Below are 20583 nucleotides of genomic sequence, written 5' to 3'. Positions count from 1 at the left end.
TTGAAACATGTACCAACGAGCCCAGACACTCGCTCTGTTCCAAGAATTCACATGTCAATCGATCATCCTGGCCTTGTGTTTCACTTGAGGCATCGCTAACTGTCAATATTTCATGTTTAGAAATTTTTGCAGCACTATTGCTTGGCTAGATGGTACATTGTTACTAGCATAAAACCCGCTTCCTCGTACGTTTATTTTGCCACGCACATGGCTATAAGTCGCGGAGATCGATTTCCCTTTCTACCGAGGAATGGCAAGATAGTCGCATTGTTTGAAGAGCCGTCTATAGGGCCTATAGAAGGGCTCTGATCGTGTATATAGCCACTTCCGGCAGCGCCGCACGACGTCGTACATATAGCCTCAGTCTTTGTAAAATCCTCTCAATTGTTTGATAATGATACCATCACTCACTGTGGCATTTGTAAGCAATGGAAAACAATATGAAGACAGGAAAACGATGTTGTTTGGTTCTTGAAATCTGATCGCATCTTAAAACATGAGGGGTATCAGTTGGCACTGCTGCTTGTTACTAAACAAAGATTCTCTACGTGTATTTGCCGATGTTTGGTCAGACATGAGCATGGCCTTCATGAAATCGAAAAAGATTGATAGGAAATGTGCTCCGCGAGGGGGAGTGGGGGGCGATAGGTAAACCACGACTACACAGAGTAGAGCCCTGCACGGGCCGGGGCCCCCGACCCGGCCGGCGGGCCGAGCCGGGCTTGTTATTGGCTGTGTGCTGCGGGCCGGGCCGGGTCGTTAAAATACGCCACCACCGCGGGCCGGGCCGGGCCGGCAAATATGTTTCCGAGAGTCAGGCCCGGTCGGGCCACGCAGCTAATTCCACACAATGGAGATGCATTAGTTCATATCATCATGCGCTTGTGTCATTCCTGTGCATATTTTGCAAAGACAAGCAAAGGATACTGCATTAGGCATATGATTCGACCCTCTAGAACATTCTGAAAGCCACTTTACACTGCTCCTCACTCCTCACGTATTTCACAATCACTTGGCAAAGCTTGGTGAGAGGGGTATGGACTGGGAGAAGGAGTTTGTCGACAGCATCCTCTACCTCTGCAAAATCTTGACGGTGTAACGATAACGCCCATGCCCGCGTACGTTCTGGATTTAATTTGGTCTGGTGCGGTTATGGTGTTAAACCGCCATCACTTGTATGTTTGTCTTCTCTCCTTATAAATTTACTGATAAATTCGGTTGATAATCGCCAGAAACGCGTACGTCGCGGCTGGAAATACTATGCGGGATCTACTCGCCGGGTCACCGGGCCGGGCCGGGCTCTATTTGCTTAGATTCCGGGCCGGGCTCTAGTCACTGGGTCACCGGGCCGGGCCGGGTCGGGCCGCATAAAAATATGAAGGTCCGGGCCCGGGTCGGGCCGGGCCATTTTTCGATGCGCCAAGGCCGGGTCGGGCCCGGAAAAGTCGGCCCGTGCAGGGCTCTAACACAGAGATCATGTGATTAATACTGAACCCCCCCCCCCCCCACACTCTAATGTCAGTAGAAGAGACAGTAGCCCGCCATAGAGACAGGGCGCTGACAAGCTGGTTCATGATCAAGGAGGTGAACCCGAGACAGGGATGAACCGAGACGTTTGTTCCCTGCAATCACTCGGTTGTATACTCCATTCCCCTGGAATGCGGTTTTTGTTATGTAGGTCAAACCGGTCGATGTTTGAATGACCGTCTACGGGAACACTGCCTCAATGCTAAAAACATGGGCCTGGTATCAAGTGAACTTATCCAGCACCTTCGTGAATGGAACAATTGTAAACCTGTTTTCCCTGAGCCAGAGTACTATGTAAAGAAAAGAATGTTTGGCGAAGGGTGTTGAGGGAGTCGGTAGAGACTGCTGCACGTGGCAATTGTGTGAGTAAGCCATCCTTACTTCCTGTTCCTCCTCTCCGGAGGTTTTTGAATATATACGCATAGGTACATTAACATTTTTGCTGTGTTTGAGAATTTGTTGTGTCGTCTCTTCATCCCTGTCTCGGGTTCACCTCCTTGATCTAATGGCAGTTCACGCGTAAAATCCATCCAAAGGTTAAAAAAAAGTTCATCGTTTCCTGCCGGTCTCGTGTCGATTAATAGCTATGACCAACAATCACATGTTGGTTGGTTGTCGCATTCTATTCCCGAGCAACATGTTACCTGAGGGATCCGCGTGTCTTGGGCCAACTTCATAGAGAACTGGGCTGACATTTGCGTTTGAGCACATGAAGATGTCGGGGAGAAATAATGTTCCGAATTTTGCCGCTCATATACTCGCGGCTCAAGTATATTTGTTCGCCTTCCAAAATTTTACCTTTCGGTAAATATATGTGGGAAACGTTCAGGAACATCACAGGGGAAGTGAACATACGGCATTCAGCCTCGAATTCAGCAAATGTTAAAAATCCCGAATTTTACATAACTCAGTTTATATCTGATGTCCACCTCTACTGTTTACAGTTTGCGTCCCCGTCTCGTATTTCCTTATCTCTGGATAGATCCAATAGACTAACACGATTAATTTGGTACTTACCGTATGCAGGCGAAATGGCACGGCTCTTGTACACTTGAATAGTCATAGCGTCGTCCTCGTCTCTTACGGTGTCCGCGAGGCACTCGCGGCTTATAAATAATGGAAGTCGCTATCGCGTGGATGTGCCGTTATCTATGGCTGCGCGGTACGAGGATGCGCATAAGTGCCGGAGTTCATCTACGATAACGCACGTGAGTCAGTCTATATGTGTGGCAACGTGCTGCACCTCCTGGTATGGGACTGCGGATAATTTCGACCAGCTGGGGATCTTTTGAGGTGTTTTGAAAATTTCCTACACACGGTGGTGGAAGCAATGTTTATCTTCTCCACATTGCTATCGTCCTCGACCGGGATAGAATCCGCGATCTGGAGCTCACCGAGTCGACTGTGCTACCGATGCGGGCGGCTCTGTGGATTAATGTTTCTCCATCTGAGGAATCTTCAGCCAACACCGAAATTTCGGCATACGACAGAAGGATGTTTAAAACCTCTCGCAAAGAAGGGACGCATCTGCGTTATTTGTACCATGCCGCCAATCACGGCCATTCCCGGCTGGGTCTATACGTGCAACATTAGGAGCAGTTAGTGGACACGTAATGAAGTGATTCAACGAGGCCGGTATGTTTCGTTTGATACTGCGATCCATTCTATTTTGTTTTTGTTTGCACTTTTGGACGTCTGTGCTTTTCGTGTTATCCAGTAAAGATACAGTAATGCAGCGTATAGGGGTGACGACCAGACCTTATCGTAATAAACGTGAAAATAAGCACGGCACAAGGTATAAGCAAAATAAATTTTAATAAATTAGCGAGATTCATTGACTAACTGCACTGACGTTTGATACTGCGATCTATTCTATTCTGTTTTTGTTTGCACGTCTGTGCTTTCCGTGTTACTCAGTAAAAATACAGTAATACAGCGTATAGAGCTGACGACCACACCTTATCGTAATAAACGTGAAAATAAGCACGGCACAAGGTATAAGCAAAATAAATTTAAAAAAATTAGCGAGATTCATTGACTAACAGCACCCCCTACCCCCATGATGTCATGGGGTCCCTTACGGTCATATTGACGTCATATATACGTCATACGGTCACTTTAGTTATCAGTGCAGTTCCTGAAGGTGCAAGAATGTGTACGTCATTCCGTATGTACTCATACACCGTAAGTGGCGGAAATTTTCTGTTTACTGAACAATGTGCACTCTGTAATCGTAACAGTGAAGTACTCACCAATGCATTTCTAATTGCTAAGGTAACGCACAAAAGCACGCAGAGAAGAGGGGTGCGGCTTTTGTTGCAATCATTTTCTTTTGTCATTTCCTAACCGGTACAGGAAACGACATCAGAGCAGTATGATGTAAACATCCGGATACCTGATGTAACATGACAAAGCCTGATGTACCACCTCATGCCGTCTGAGTACGTCGATGTAGCACCATAAAAGTCTTATTCTAATTCTGGTGTCCCGAAACCATTCGGGTGTGACATCAGCGACGCACACCCGATCGAAAACAGGCATCAGGATAGTCTGATGTTTTAAGTCTGTTGTTAAGTCATTTATTGTTTTGTGTTGATTCTTTGAACAAACCTCTGACCGGACGGGAATATGGACCACAACGACGTGTAGGCTTAGTGTTCGCTTGACCGTACTTGGCATGACATTTGACTAAAACGTACTGTGTTTCTTCCATATCAAGCTGGAGAATATGTTCAAAAATGAAAGGCTGTACCAGCACGGTATTTATTAGTTGTGATATTTAGAGTGTAGACCGAAACACGAAGAAGTATTGTCAAATGACAAACATATGTTTTGGTATTCTTGTCCCCGTGCAGTGATTTTGAATTTGCTGTATGGCGTCGGATACTGTCATCCGACGTCATGTAAGGCGTGATACATTGGACAGTGGCCGCAATCAGAGAGAACGGGAAAGGTGCCTAAAGAGTAGGTGGAGTACATATAGTTTTATTTATAGCCGTCAACATGATTGATTGATTGGCAGAAGAAGACAAAATGGAGCCGTGAACTTCATGATAAGTATCCGTATTTGTACAAGTAGATGGGTAGAAATCCAGCCAACCGGTAGACAAGTACGAAGGGAGTTGCCTTAGGACAGGAGCCCCCGATATTTCGAACAGAGACCAGAAGAAGAACAGTCTCTGTTCGAAATATCGGCGGCTCCCGTCCTGAGGCAACTCCCTTCATATTTGTGCAAGACATTTGAAATGACAGCGTGTTGTTATGTACTTCGATATTGCAGTGTGCATGCCGTGTTGCCATCGAAAGAAGAGAATATAATCCTTGTACTTTTCAGCAAATCCTGTAAAAGCGAGAAAGTTCAGGATATTTCCATATACAACACCAGTAGAGTGTGTTAGTAAGTTAGTAATTTAAAACGTGTCTTTGAAAGCACTTTATCTACCCACACCCAATCAACAGGTAAGATTCTTGCTCATGCACGCTGTCATCGGTTCTGGAAAGTGCGATGACTTCACTATAACGTCATCAACGGTCATCTAATGCCATCCGGTATCTTCATGTACCGGGCACTGAAACTTGGCAAAGGAGTCACCTTGTTGGCCGTGCTCCAAAGAACGTGACAACAGCATGACTTGCAAACTAGTGTCACAGTGTGATAGTAACTATTCCAGTAACACAGGAATGTGAAATCGCTTACAATCAGTGCGATCAACGTTATTTCGTTATCTTTCGGCGAGGGCAGAATGGCACGAGGCGTTACGTATGTATGTATCCCAAGCAGCACAATGTACTGAAAGTCGACTGCAATATGGGTGGACGTGTAGCTGGAAGGCCTTGAACACACTCGTGAAACTAAAGCACATTGATAACACACATACCGTCCATCCCCTATAGCACTCGACTACCAGTATATTATGCTGTTTGGGATATCACTTGAACATTGTTCAAGATTGTGACACGCCAGCGGCATGGCCGAGCGTGCTCTGCTCGCTGGTGGTGGCTAAGGTTGTGCATAAGACTTAGGAGGTGGTGGGTTTGAATCCCAGCACCGGCTTTGCTGTCCCAGGCTTTCCCTGGGTTTTCTGGCAGATTATCCAGGCGAGTATCGGCACAGTTTGTCTTCAAGTCGGCGAAGGGCGCATAACCACCTCCCCTGTGCCCCACCCCATCCTGCTGGCCTCTGTCCAAGTCTCTACTCCGTTGGTACGATAACACTAATCACGCTAATCTGAACTCCCTGATACGTAATCAAAAGACAAAGACAGAAATAGAGATTGCGACACACACATCTAAGAGGCTTTTGTTCGGGGTTTGGTTTGGTGCAGAAACAAACAACACCCAAGCAGCACAATGTACTGAAAGTCGAGTGGAATAGGGGTGGACGGTTAGGTGGAATACCTTGAACAGACTCTTGAAACTAAAAAGCATTGATAAGACACATACCGTCCACCCCTGCTGCACTCGACTTTCAGTACATTCACTCTTAGAAAAAAGGCTGTACAAATTACAACCTCTGAGGTAGGAATGGCTTGTCGCAGTTTTTACTAACTTGCTAGTAACCGCAGGTAGTAACAGCAAGGGAAGTAACTGTTACTACTTGTGCCGTTACTACGCCTTCGGTGGATACGGTAGTAACTGTTAGGACCTTTGGTAGGAAAGGCTTGTCGCAGTTTTTACTAACTTGCTAGTAACCGCAGGTAGTAACACCGAGGGAAGTAACTGTTAGTACTTGTGCTGTTACTACACCTTCGGTGGACACGGTAGTAACTGTTACGACCTTTGGTATCACCTCTCTTGAGTTTATAGAATCGAAAAAAAAAAAAAAAAACTGCAGTGTATTCAGTGCGTCGGACGAGCACATGAGAGAGACATACCTTGTACAAACTTTTATTGGGATTCAAAGTATGTTCTTGATTATGCTACAGTCTTAGAGACCACAAAGTCGAAACTCGTACACGACAGACAACTGCCCGAGTGCGCCAGAGACAGACTTGCAGGTGGGATGACAATTTGGGAAATTGAATCAGCAAAGATAGACCACTGCAAATACAGGACAAAGGATATTATTGAGTTGGCAAAAGGTGATCCGCCACGTTTTGGTCAAATTTCAATGCTGTTAGTGTGCAGTTGCTCACTGTTCATAGTGGTAAGGGAGTTTGAGACAGTTGCTTTTAACCGACACCTCTGGGCCTACACAGTAAGTGGAACAGTCAGGGAAAGTCTTGTTGTTCCCACATCTTTACCTTCGGAAGATTCGCTTGACTTGTACTTTGACTCTCTTTTAGTGCCAAAACCAGGCATAATGATAACAAAAGATTAATTGCTATAGTGAAACTCATCTTCTATTGCAACACTTGTATCAATTACACCTGCTTTTGCCACCAAGAGGTGGCTGGCAGTATTTCAAAAATAAAAAATAAAATAAAATTAGCCCTTCCTATGCAGTTACTACCGGTGGGGTTGTAAAGAAATCCGTCTGTAGTAACCGTGCCTGTTACAACCAGTGAGCAGTTACTAGTATGGAAACTGGTAGTAATAGCAAGCAGGAGGAAGTAACTACAATAGAGGTGTAGTAACGGTAACTGTCACTACATGGTTTCCAACCTTTTCTCTAAGAGTGTTGTGCTGCTTGGGCATAAAATTACAGGAGAAAAAAAGAAGCCGCGCAGATTATCGTTGCAATGCGATAGCATTTATGAGCTTATCGGGGGAACGTTCTGTCGCCACCGTTTTCGCACCGTTCTGCGCACTGTCGTTGCGCAAAGGGAGGAAGAGGGGGAGTTGGTGATAGTTCATGTCGCTTCAATGCAGCACTGAGACGGGACGAAGGGCGGTTAAAACAAGGAGACAAACGTTAAAACACTGTCGTTGCCGTAATTTCGTTATACAGACATGCCCTGTTTTGTACCACGGTCAGCTGTACTATACGGCAAGGTTGCGACGTTTGAAGGAGTTCTTCCTCTCACAGCGGATTTATTATAGACGGGCTGGAGCACCTATATTCTCCAAGTAACAAGCTACGGTAGCACCTAGGGATCGCATCCCCCCCTTATGAAAAATAAAGGCTAGGTTCTACTACTCTACTACTTTTAATGTAGTTCCTTTCAAGAATTGGGCACCACTTCGTACAGAAAGTGGATGGAGAAAATTGACAGAAATTTTAAACAGGGTAGGTGCAATAGCTAAAGGAATTACATACAGCCTCTATCTAATCCTGATCCATTTCTAATGAATAATTGGAGACCAGTTTCTATAGAAACTAGACAGGACAAGAGACAACACGTCGTAAGCAATATGAAGAGTCTCGTCTCATTTAGATACAGCTTAGACCTTCGATAACTTGTTGCTACGCATGCTTTGCACCTAGCCAATGCGTGTATCTCGATAACCAGGAATGTTCTATTTATTTCACCACTACACCAGAAAAATGCTTTCCCACTCCAAATCACACAAAAAAAGAATAAACAAACACAAATAGGAGGGAAATACCGTGACGTGTTTGCAAAGAAACAGGTACTAATACAATACGCAACGAAATGGCTTGGCCATATGGGGAGTCGACTGCGCTTGAGATGCGACCGCAGGGGTGAGGACGGCACGCATAGATTGTTATTTCGGGAGCAAATAACAGCCACAAAAAATATTTCATCCGACTGGTTCATATATTACTGCATTGAAGACTGTGTTTCATATTTAAATTACTCTGGAACTAAACCAACACAATCTCTACAACAAAATAATGTGGTGCTGCACGTTGCGCGTGTGTGGAGCGCCGTATTCTACAATTAGCTGCTACGATCTATGCCTTACACTTGGTTCAAACGTGGCAAATACAGTTGAAATAGGTACAAAACTGCTACTTCAGCACTGGTTTACCCATTTTGTACACACGCACATTTTCCTTTGACAGTGCAGAAGCAGCATTGTATCAAGTGCAATATTAAAAAGCAAACGATAAACGTTCGCGTTGCCTGAAGTGATATGTCACAATATTGCTACTGACATTTATATCCATGTTCACACATTCACAAATAATATGCATAACTTGTTATTCAAATGCGTAGAAAACAAACTAGTACAACATGTCGATAACTAGGAACTTTCGTGCATAGTGTAAGCTCTTTACAGACTGTATAGAAAGTCTATACATTCTAGTTCCTGAATACTGTATAGAAAGTGTATACAGTTTACCAGTAAAAACCCTATACAGATTCTGTCTATTTCCCGTCCACAAAGTTGACAGAAAGTGTATAGAGTTTACTAGTTAAAACCTATACGGATCCTGTCTACTTCCCATGCACAACGTTCACACTGACACGATAGATAGTCTATAGGTCCTGTATATAAACTGGAAAATCAATTTCATCAGTGTATGTATATACGCTCCTGTTTCTTTATTCGCACGGCTCGGTGCCTACTCAGTATTAATGCGCTCTACAATGGGTGAAAACTGCATATCTGTTACAATGACGACATTACTGTTCATTTGAGTACATTATTTCGTTGCACAAAATATTTAAAAAGTACACAAATCATTATCATCATCAGCTTTATTCCATAAACAATAGTAACAATTCATAAGAGTTAATCGCAGTTAAAAATTCTGCTATTTAATTGATAAAATAGTGTATATTCCTAATAATGATTAATAAACAGTATAATTCTGCTCATTACAATTCATAGTTATGCTGTGTAATTATCAGTTGAGTAATTAACAATATTATACAATATGCATGAAGTCATACTGTACCGTGGCCCAAAATCCAGACTTACTGATGAACTCGCTTATATGTATACAGAACAGATTCAGAATGGAAAGAACTATGTTTGCGATGTTGGTATAGAAAATCTATAGAATATGACAGATACAGTACCTATCCACTCTCAATGAACTTTCTATCTAGTGTCTTGGAACTGGATAGAGGAGATAGATTATCCATTGGAATTGTATAGAAAGTGGAAAATCATTTTCATAAGGGCCATTAACGAAATCCCGGGAACCAGGCATATTTTGACGTCCCAAAATCTCGGAATTCCGCTGAGCCAAAATTCCGGGAATTCGCGATAATAAATTTCAGCTTTCCTGACAACGAATTGTGGCATGTGTGGAAAGGAGAGAATGGCACGCTACCGACATTTTCAGGAAAATGACATGCGCTCGTGCCATTTCCCTATTTTCGGTCCCTTTTTCTTTGAGTTAGGCCGCATTCCAATTAAAGGAGTATGGAAAGACAAGAGAACAAAGATGTCGGGAGAGCCAGAAATTAGGATTACAAGTTCTGGGACACACATTTGCGCAAAAAGTGCGGGTGTTGCTCGTAATCCTGGAGCGCAAGAGGTGCTTCAAGAGGGGGGCGTCAGAACACCTGCTCCTCCCCAAGCAGCACAATGTACCGAAAGTCGAGTGCAATAGGGATGGACGAATAGATGGAAGGCCTTGAACAGACGCGTGAAACCAAGGAACACTGATAAGACACATACCGCCCACCCCTATTGCACTCGACTTTCAGTACATTGTGCTGCTTGGGTCTCGGCTGCCAGTCTGCAACGTCGTGTGCCTCGTCAATACTGAGACGAACGCCTTTTTTTATCTTTCTTTCTTTTTGCGACGCCGCACGTCCCGCGTCTCGACTTATCGCTCTCGCCATGAGATGATTATCGGTATAGCCCACACGCTCCGCAAGTGGTTTGGTTTTCTGCGCAACAGAGGAGGGCGAAGGTGTAAAATGACGTGTACGGCGACGTGCTGCTCTCCCATTCGCCGAAGCCCCTGTCGATTCCACGTGCGAACGACAGAACGGTAAGCAGTGGGGAATGCGACGCACGTTTCGTGTGTTTCCCGTTTTGCTAAGCGATAGCGTGTTAAATCCCTGCTGGGCCATTCCAGCCAAACCAGCCAGAGGTATAGCTCGACCAGCTTAGATTTTGCTGAAAAAAAATTGTGTAATTGTATGCATTCCTGTAGGGGTGTGTGTGTAGGATATAAACTTTTTTCTCAAGATTTCGTTTTCTTGAGCATTGGGCGCGCCTCGAACTTAGCCCAAACCTGAAAAAGTGTTGTCTGTTCCACGCGTCCCTCTGACACATACAGACGACATTTCCGCGCTTTCTTTGCCTGGTGTTAGAGAAGAAGGGTCGATCTACCTTCCCCAATGGCTAGATTTTGAACTTTTCGCTATCCCGTAACGCTCGCTAAACGCTCGTGCTCCCCGGTTGACGGCCACTGCGCGTGACGGAATGAGCGCGCAAATTTTGAAAAATAGCTATACGATCGCTATGTGCAAATCAAGATTGAGCCCAAGTGCATATGGAACGAGAACGAATCTGGTGACGTGGTGAGAGTTTAAGAACGGAGCGCGTTTTGGCCCAAGTTCACGATTAATTTTCGGCGAGTTAGTATTCTCGCAGGATCTCGAGATTATTTACGCTCATGAAATACTGTACAAAGATTATCTTCACATAAAAATTTGAAGCTGACCTGTGTTCATTGCTTAATTATACAATCGAGAATATCGACCATTCGTATAAAATGACACTGTTCAGATATTATTTTCCCATATCTGAGGTCGTCTAGGAAATGTAACAATCGTGCCATTTGTAGAACAAGTCGTCTCCTATAACATATTGAAAATCTACAGGTGTATTTTTCCTTAAACGAGAAAAAAGATTTTTTTCCCTCATCATACTCCGCTGCAGCTCATTCGTTAGTTGAGGTCTTCCAGGAAGTAAAACAAATGTGCCTTTGTGGAATACACAAAAAAGTTTATATCCTGCATACACACCCGTAACCAGGTGCCCCAAACTCACCTCGGAAAAGCGTGCAACGAAGAAGGCCGCCACTAGATACCCCACTGTTGCCGTTCCGGATCACTTCAGCGCGCTAAGTTTAGCGGCAAAATGTTTTTGTTGCTTCTGCGAATGAATCTCGTCTTTATACGTCCAAATAAAACGCGTATAACAACTTTCTATGTCGTGTTTCACTTTTTGGTCCCGTTTTTAAACGTGTTGAGCAATCGGGAAGGATCTAGTGCACGGCTGCGTGCATCACATAGCGTACCTGTCGTACCAGGTGCCGCAGGCGCAGTCGTCCATTTCTCTTTCGGTGACTTGGCCTGGCTTGGATTGTGCTTCAACTGGATCTTTAGCGCGCTACAATCAAACGCAAGCCAACGTCTGGTAACAATGGCGTATCTAAGGGCGGCCTCCGGCATTGCACGCATCGGGATAGGAACAAATACATGGGAAAATGGCGACCTTGGGGGACCTGCCCGTAACGGAATGCGTACAATTGTTTTCAGCGAAATCTAATAGGGTCCAGCTACACCTCTGGCTTGTTTCGGCTGGAATGGCCCTGCTGTATTTATGACTGCACTCCGTCGCGCTTGGGTGTAGTGTCACATTTTTCTTATTTCCGAAGTACACACGGCTGTGTCGACGGTGGGAGAACGCAATTAACTCTTGCTGGTGGCAAGTCCAGACAGCATTCTGGTTGATTGTTTTTTTTGCTTGTGTGCTGTGCTGTGTTTTATGCCGGCTACAGAAACAGTTCAGACCCTCGAACGCCTTAGTGGTAAAGAAGCGAGGGGAGTAAAGGGGAGAAGAGGTGCGAAGGCGCAATTTCACGTTTCTAGCGGAATAGTCTCCTACCGGGAAGAACCGCTTTCAGTGAGCATTTTACATGTGTGTTCGGAATATCCCATAGTCTCTTTAAATACGTTGCCCACAGATTTAAGTATAACGTCAACGAAATGCTCCAGTTGGAGAAACTAATCTACAGACCACCAGCTCCGGTGGCGCAGCGGTAACGCGTGCGCTTGGAGACTGGGAGGTCCGCGGTTCGAATCCGCGGGCCGGCTGTGCCGTCTGGGGTTTTTCCTGGGTTTCCCTCAGATGTGTAATAGGCGTATGCCGGCACAGTTCCCCTGAAGTCGGCCCATGGACGCAGCTATCCTCCCCCCGAGCGGATTCCGCTCGGTCTTCCATTTCACCCTTTCCTCTCCTCCTCTCCACCACCCTTCCCTTCCCGAGAAACATGCCGCCTAATCAGGCAGGCAGACCTCTCGAGTTCCTCCCAACGACACTCCTCCTCCTCCCTCCTCCAATCTACAGACCTAACGTTCTCGAAGGAACCAGGAGAAAACAGGAAGGAGGGAAAACTATGTGGGATAAAGCCTGCGCTCTGGCAGACCCCGGTCATTGAGTGCCGTTCATGATCTTAGTCGTCAGGCGACTATTACGCCACGAATGATCGTCAAACCTACCCCAGTGTATAACGTAGGCAGAAGTACACAACACGGAGAGTCGTTTTGTAGGCAGGTATCACCTCTAGTGCAGTGAAACAGCCCTTGCAACACCATCAAGTGGTAGCTAATAGCCACAGCATTTCAACATATGTGTGAAATTCACTAGCCTGACTATAATAGGGGACTCAATACAATACAATACAATAGGGGACGTGTACAATACTTTAGCTCTCGTTCAGCTTATGCCTGTTAGTGACTGCATGATCCAAGGTCAGGACTCACGGGTCGTACACGCACCTCGTGACGAAAGACAGGGTCGCAGCCAGAAGTTATTAGTCGAAAAACAATTTACACTTATTTATACAGTGACCAACTACAACTACTCCAATTGCATCTAGTAATTACTTGTTTAAGAAAAGATTCACGCATTCACCAACAGAGTTAACTTTATATGTCACCCCTCAAACACAGTTACCAAACTGGACAATGCAAACATCTCAGTAGTGTACAACATGCAAGCGTTATATACAGCAATAAATGTAAAGAATATGAACAAATCAACGACACGTTTCTTTACAGTGATTTTTGGGAAATTCCCGAGTCAAAGCAGTCCGACTGCCAGATAAACATATTCAGTGTTTCGTGGATTCGCTCGCTAATGGCGACGTAGAAGACATATAATTCCCTATTGGGAAATGTTCGCAGATGCATGTCATTTCTCAAAAACATTTCATAAACAGGCTATCAGAAATAAGTAGCAAAAATACACTCACTGTGATAACCGTAAAACCTTGGAAACATTCTTTATCCCGACGGTTGGCCATAAAATGACAAAACTGAGCTCGACCAACGAGATCAACACCCTGCATATATATACACATATATATACAAATATGAAAATGAGCGAATGCTCCTTGGCTGCACGTGACGCATATGGTTACAAGTTAAGCGTGCCACAATCCCAGCTGTGGACCGCCGTTTCGAGCTTGCTGGCTCTCATCGGCACATCGTAGGGATGTTCCTTGCTCGGCGATAAGTAACGCGGGGTGGTTCCGGAAACACCTGACTCATACGATCAGATATTCAATAAGGATCAGAAGTGGAGACAGTTCTTCTACAGGACAAGGGCAAACGTTGTATGCCTGCGTACTGCTGATGACGCCCAAGAAGGCTGAAACAGCTGTCTAGTACTGGCATGGCGACGTTTGACTTACAAACATATGCTATACGTGCAGCCAGAAGAGCTCCGGCTATCTTTTTTCTCCTAGTATACTTCACTGGATTTGCGCTGGGCTTTCAGTGGTGACTTAGCTCACCCTGACGGGAGGAATCACGTGTTACCAAATCACAACAGTTTGTTTCACACAAGTCACCAAATCACAACAGTTTCAAATGCAGTGACACGGAGAACAACTGCTTCAGGCCAAGAAGACATTCCTTCGTGTGGCGACCTGCCGTTTGCAAGTGGGGCAAGCAGGGCACTGTGCTGCGCAATCTGTACAAGTGACAAGATGACTGCAAGGAAGAAAGATGCAGTTCCGGTAGGCGGTTGTGCAAATGACGCACTTGCTCAAATTTCCGGTCTCTGTCACTGAAAAGTGGAAGAAGCCCCAGTGAGGTAAACACTCTTATCATCCCTAAATACATTCATTGCAATCCCAGAATAATTACTCGAACAGACAGACGCAGGCAGTGATGACGGCGATACGGGTGTTTAGTCGGTGTCCCTGAAGGTGGGTGCAACCGTAAATCAGCAAACAAAATCGCTATTGACAGCCCCAACATATGCGCTGCGCCGTCAGCTGTACACTCTTAACTTGGTACCCTTTATTGTAACTTTTAGCAATGTGTAACCTTTATATAGACGTAGATTTCCAAATATCGTAGAGGTTACACGTTCGATACCTCTATTTAGAGGTTAAACACGACTTGTAACGTGACACTGGAGAGCAATAGAGGTTGCTTCAGTGTTCGTCGTGACTTATAAATGTACCCTTTATAGGAACGTTGTAACTTCTAAACGAATTCCGCGTTTTAAGTTCCTTCGTTTGCTTTTCTTGTTTCTTTCCTAGGTAACCTCTATAAAAGGTACTGCTTAAAAGTCAGTGTATTCTCGTTCAAGCCGCACATTCAATCATTCAGTACGAGAGTGTCCGATCAGTGTGCATTACGTTATTGTGTCTCTGCGTCTGTGCGAACTGCGGATCGTGTTCAGAATTGTGAAGAATGGACAAGGGTCAAGTGACGAAACTTTATCAGGGTATTTCTACGGTATGTTCACTACAAAGTTTACGTGGTTAGGTTTTTGCTGGACAATCTAGGAACACTAATCACAGCACAGTCTGTCTCTCTAACACGGTTCAACACAATGTGTACGTGTGTGTCTTACGTCCGTTATTTGCTTAGTCCTTTGTCATCCTTGTGTTTTACTTCTTCGTGTGCTTCTGATAAACCATAGCCGCGTCGCTGATGTGTCATTCTGACATATCAGAAATGTTTTCGGCGTACTCGGGAGGAAGTTGCAACAACGTGAGGACTGCAAAGAGTATACCTCCTTGAAACTGAATGTCGTTCACCACAGCTGAAGTGTTGGTGTCGTGACGTCCTCGCGCTCTTGCCTCAGCTGTAGTTCCAGGTTTGCCAATTAAATAATACATATGCTCCAGTTGCAATTATTTCTTTCTTTCATTTGTTGTGCATGTGAATATGTACATGTAGTGATCACTCACTTTTCGTCACTGGAAGCCCTTAGATGAATTACGTATATTATAGCTATATGTTTCGAATGACAGTATGCGTTCTGCACTGATGAGAGCTCATTTTGAGCACCATTTGTTCTGTAGCGTCTGTGAAGAGGCGAGCGTCTTCACTCTAAAGTCCGTAACCCATAAATAGAAGTAAAAAACTTGCAAACTTTTTACCTCTATTTCTAGAGGTAACTATGTTACCTATACTCTGAATAACCCTTGTACACAGGTTAAAGCATAACCTGTAGTCACTTTCCACGTTGCTGCCCATGTAACTCTTACACAGAGGTTAAAGTATAACCTATACCCACCCACTGCGTTGCTAGGTTTGTAACCTTTATCTTAAAGTTATTCAGTGAAGCCATCGACACAGGAAGGCGGGGTGAGGCGTCCCTGAGAACATTGCACGAACTCCTAATAAAAGAAGCACACCACAGAGAAATGTGTCCTAACAGTATTGGGTAATCATAACTATGCGCTCGCGGATGCCGATTTGCCTGTACCTGAAGCAGAGTAAGCTCGACACGCGCATCTTTTTGGAAAAATAAAAAAAAATCACAATACTAAAAAAAATTGTGGAGCTCAGTTGCAAAAAAAAAAAAAAAAAAAACGAGTAAGAATGGAACCACTGAAAACAAATTAAACGCATGTCACGAGTTTCCAAAACCCTCACGGAACTAAATATCGTTCACTGCATGCCGCTATGTAAAGTATTTCATTAACTAAAAGGTTGTGACACGTTCTCAAGGACACCTTGCCCAATAAAACGCAGGAAATGCTAAACGAAAATATGAAGCTTTTCTTTGCAAACACAGCGTTACTTTATTATCAACGGTTCATAATACATTGTATTCTACGCAAAATACTCGAAAAATATACTGTAAAATCCTTTATCATCTTCATATGACACATGGAAAGACCATTCAAAGAATGAATTGTAACATATTAAATAGGAGTAATATTAAAAGTTCAAGATGCAATACACTTTGCACTGAAAGTCAAAATCGAGTTCACAAGTCTCTTCTTCAGTGGAGCAAAATATCTCCGAAGAATCATGCGGAGAAAAGGCATATATGAAATATGAGTATTACTAAACTGCAGAACACCTTGTACTGAATGTACATATAACGGAACTGAGTTGACAAGTCACTTTTTGACTTTAGCAAAATAGGTAATTCGTAGTCATCTTCACATGACGTGTAGAAAAATTATCTAAATGAAAGTTTAATGAGATAAAGAACCCCAACGCATTTTGCAGGGCACGTTACAAAAAATCAGGGGTTGCTCATAATGCAACTTCCGAACCTGATCTGATTTTACCAAAGTGGTGTCAATATCTGCACACCCATTTCCTGAAACAATTCCTCTATGCTGCTTACAACGCAATCGACAACCACCTTCGAGCACATGTGGTGGCCGTCTGGGTTATGGCATAAATAGCCTTTTTTTTTTTTTCAGATTATTCTTCGAACTTTGATCTGTTCTTTCCATCTGCTCAAGTAGCTCACCTATACATTGTGTTGGCTGGCTCATCCTGTCATGTTATGTCATCCTGTACTCGTGTGCTTAACTAAATACAAAAATTCAAATGATGTATGTATCTTTAGATGGTTTCAAACGTTGTTCCACAAGTATCACAAGAAGGGAGAAAGCCACACCCAACACACTGAACAACGTGGTCACAAAAGCACTGGAAATACCTAGTCGACAATCTACAATGTTGGCAAATATAGGTTCGTACATGGCTGGCTGGCTGGGTTTGCGACGAATCCCGAGCTTGCGGAGAGTTGTGGGAAGGACCTGGTTTGCTGCTATCTCTCTGAGCCTCTGCAGAGTTATAGACTGGGATTGGGCTGCTGCTGTATTTCTGCTGGACTGTTCGTATGTACTTCTGTGGCACAAGATACCTAAATATAAACCGCAACGTCAAAAGGGGGCGCGCTGATTATTTCATTTTTACACGTATCCCCACAGTTTACGAGTGCAGGAATCATTACCCACACTATTCACTTACCCTCTGCCACAATACTGCCAGGTAACTCATGGCTGTGTCCATCAAATTTGGAACCAGTGGAGCTGCGCTATGGGTTACCTGCGAAGAACAATCTTTTTTACTGCAATATTCTGCACAAATTGCAAGGCCATAATACATCGGGTGCTTTTAGTCCTACCACTTTCTGTGCTATTGCGCCGAATGCAATTGTAACGTTAAAAATGCTTTGCTCATGACGTCTCAAGTTCAAAACAACCTGCGAAGAGCCAAATGATAACGGTTACACAAGTCTGACGTGGAAACGCGCAGCTTGCTTATCCTCCTTTTCGGGATTCTATCATGTAGTCACAGGCAACCAAGTGATGATAACCGACATTTCAGTGCAATGACAGAAAAAAAAAAAAAGAGAGACCATAAGCGACCGTTAAAATAACTGGTTAGGAATCGACTTAAACAATAGTGAAGGAAAAGAACGAATGTCTAATTCATGACGAGGAAGAAGCAGTCGCAATTATGATGCGTCTTTGGGATCACTAAAAGCGAATGCATCAAGAAGCTTCACGCAACGCAATCACTTGCTCAACGCATGCATAAAGCGCGTTCCTCGTGTTACTAACCTGTTTCACTCAGTGCTGCATGCTTGGCTCGTGCATGGTGACAATAACAGCATGCTACTTCCAGTGCATGTCCATTTTCATCCATTTCTCCAATAAATGCATCACGATCACAGCTGGCGTCCGTGCAACGTCCCTGTGTGAAACCTCGAATGTCTGTGTGCGTCCGTCACATCATATATCCACCTGCGAGCTTCGCCCATGCAACATTGCACTAACATGAGAGTGAACTACGCAGGAATGTAATAGCAAATGCAGAAAGTTACTTACTATGTGACTTTGAATTCTGTTGTTTCCAATGCAACGGATGTCGAAGCGGCGAGGTACCACACAGCAAGCGAAACGCTCCTCCCGCTTTTTCCTGATAGACGCTGTTGCCAACTGCCACTTGACGTGCAACCTCCACCTGCCGACTTTCGCGAAACTGCGGACCACTTCGCTTTTATAAGTAACGCTGGTAACTTCTCCAAAAGCGTAACGCCGTCCTTAGGGGTAACGCCACTGTTTCTCTCGCAATGTAACCTGTAAGAGGGCAGCGCACGTCCGCATGTAACCTTTGAATGGGCTGTAACCTTTACATCGAGCACAAATAACTTGTATTTCACAAGTTAGGTGCGTATCAGAGTAACGTTAGAGGGAACTAGATTAAGAGTACACTCTAAAGTCCGTAACCCATAAATAGAAGTAAAAAACTTGCAAACTTTTTACCTCTATTTCTAGAGGTAACTATGTTACCTATACTCTGAATAACCCTTGTACACAGGTTAAAGCATAACCTGTAGTCACTTTCCACGTTGCTGCCCATGTAACTCTTACACAGAGGTTAAAGTATAACCTATACCCACGCACTGCGTTGCTAGGTTTGTAACCTTTATCTTAAAGTTATTCAGTGAAGCCATCTACACAGGAAGGCGGGGTGAGGCGTCCCTGAGAACATTGCACGAACTCCTAATAAAAGAAGCACTCCACAGAGAAATGTGTCCTAACAGTATTGGGTAATCATAACTATGCGCTCACGGATGCCGATTTGCCTGTACCTGAAGCAGAGTAAGCTCGACACGCGCATCTTTTTGGAAAAATAAAAAAAATCACAATACAAAAAAAAATTGTGGAGCTCAGTTGCAAAAAAAAAACGAGTAAGAATGGAACCACTGAAAACAAATTAAACGCATGTCACGAGTTTCCAAAAACCTCACGGAACTAAATATCGTTCACTGTATGCCGCTATGTAAAGTATTTCATTAACTAAAAGGTTGTGACACGTTCTCAAGGACACCTTGCCCAATAAAACGCAGGAAATACTAAACGAAAATATGAAGCTTTTCTTTGCAAACACAGCGTTACTTTATTATCAACGGTTCATACTACATAGTATTCTACGCAAAATACTCGAAAAATATACTGTAAAATTCTTTATCATCTTCATATGACACATGGAAAGACCATTCAAAGAATGAATTGTAACATATTAAATAGGAGTAATATTAAAAGTTCAAGATGCAATACACTTTGCACTGAAAGTCAAAATCGAGTTCACAAGTCTCTTCTTCAGTGGAGCAAAATATCTCCGAAGGATCATGCAGAGAAAAGGCATATATGAAATATGAGTATTACTAAACTGCAGAACACCTTGCACTGAATGTACATATAACGGAACTGAGTTGACAAGCCACTTTTTGACTTTAGCAAAATAGATAATTCGTAGTCATCTTCACATGACGTGTAGAAAAATTATCTAAATGAAAGTTTAATGAGATAAAGAACCCCAACGCATTTTGCACTTAAGGCACGTTACAAAAAATCAGGGGTTCCTCATAATGCAACTTCCGAACCTGATCTGATTTTACCAAAGTGGTGTCAATCTGCACACCCATTTCCTGAAACAATTCCTCTATGCTGCTTACAACGCAATCGACAACCACCTTGGAGCACATATGGTGGCCCTCTGGGTTATGGCATAAATAGCCTTTTTTTTTCAGATTATTCTTCGAACTTTGATCTGTTCTTTCCATCTGCTCAAGTAGCTCACCTATACATTGTATTGGCTGGCTCATCCTGTCATGTTATGTCATCCTGTACTCATGTGCTTAACTAAATACAAAAATTCAAATGATGTATGTATCTTTAGATGGTTTCAAACGTTGTTCCACAAGTATCACAAGAAGGGAGAAAGCCACACCCAACACACTGAACAACGTGGTCACAAAAGCACTGGAAATACCTAGTCGACAATCTACAATGTTGGCAAATATAGGTTCGTACATGGCTGGCTGGCTGGGTTTATGACGAATCCCGAGCTTGCGGAGAGTTGTGGGAAGGACCTGGTTTGCTGCTATCTCTCTGAGCCTCTGCAGAGTTATAGACTGGGATTGGGCTGCTGCTGTATTTCTGCTGGACTGTTCGTATGTACTTCTGTGGCACAAGATACCTAAATATAAACCGCAACGTCAAAAGGGGGC

General features: G+C 43.9%; 2 protein-coding genes across 14 annotated transcripts in view; both read right to left on the bottom strand.

Moving 5' to 3' along the window:
* LOC135391785 (baculoviral IAP repeat-containing protein 7-A-like) overlaps positions 1 to 2650 on the bottom strand; it is a 29462-nt gene extending 26812 nt beyond the window's left edge. For all 3 annotated transcript variants that reach the window (XM_064622230.1, XM_064622231.1, XM_064622232.1), the window contains exon 1: positions 2545 to 2650. In XM_064622230.1, the coding sequence (XP_064478300.1) occupies positions 2545 to 2590 (46 nt within the window). In that variant the 5' untranslated portion in view covers positions 2591 to 2650. The remainder of the gene's footprint in view (positions 1 to 2544) is intronic.
* A 6412-nt stretch (positions 2651 to 9062) lies between these two features.
* Positions 9063 to 20583, bottom strand: part of LOC135391786 (baculoviral IAP repeat-containing protein 3-like) — a 68628-nt gene continuing 57107 nt past the window's right edge. For 4 of the 11 annotated variants that reach the window (XR_010422104.1, XR_010422106.1, XR_010422105.1 and 1 more), the window contains 4 exons: positions 18395 to 20552; positions 18128 to 18317; positions 17532 to 17609; positions 16309 to 17424 (listed from right to left, as the gene is read on the bottom strand). Coding sequence is in view for 4 of the 11 variants with exons in the window: in XM_064622235.1 (XP_064478305.1) it covers positions 14189 to 14361 (173 nt within the window). In the remaining 7 variants the exon portion in view is untranslated. Of the gene's footprint in view, positions 14362 to 16308; positions 17425 to 17531; positions 17610 to 18127; positions 18318 to 18394; positions 20553 to 20583 lie in introns of those variants that run through there. The other 7 variants (XM_064622235.1, XM_064622234.1, XM_064622233.1 and 4 more) reach the window with 4 other exon arrangements.

The sequence above is a fragment of the Ornithodoros turicata genome, chromosome 4 (assembly GCF_037126465.1).
Source record: "Ornithodoros turicata isolate Travis chromosome 4, ASM3712646v1, whole genome shotgun sequence".
Classification (NCBI taxonomy): domain Eukaryota; kingdom Metazoa; phylum Arthropoda; class Arachnida; order Ixodida; family Argasidae; genus Ornithodoros; species Ornithodoros turicata.
The sequence above is the reverse complement of the archived record's forward strand: the minus strand, read 5'-3'. Positions and strand labels throughout refer to the sequence as shown.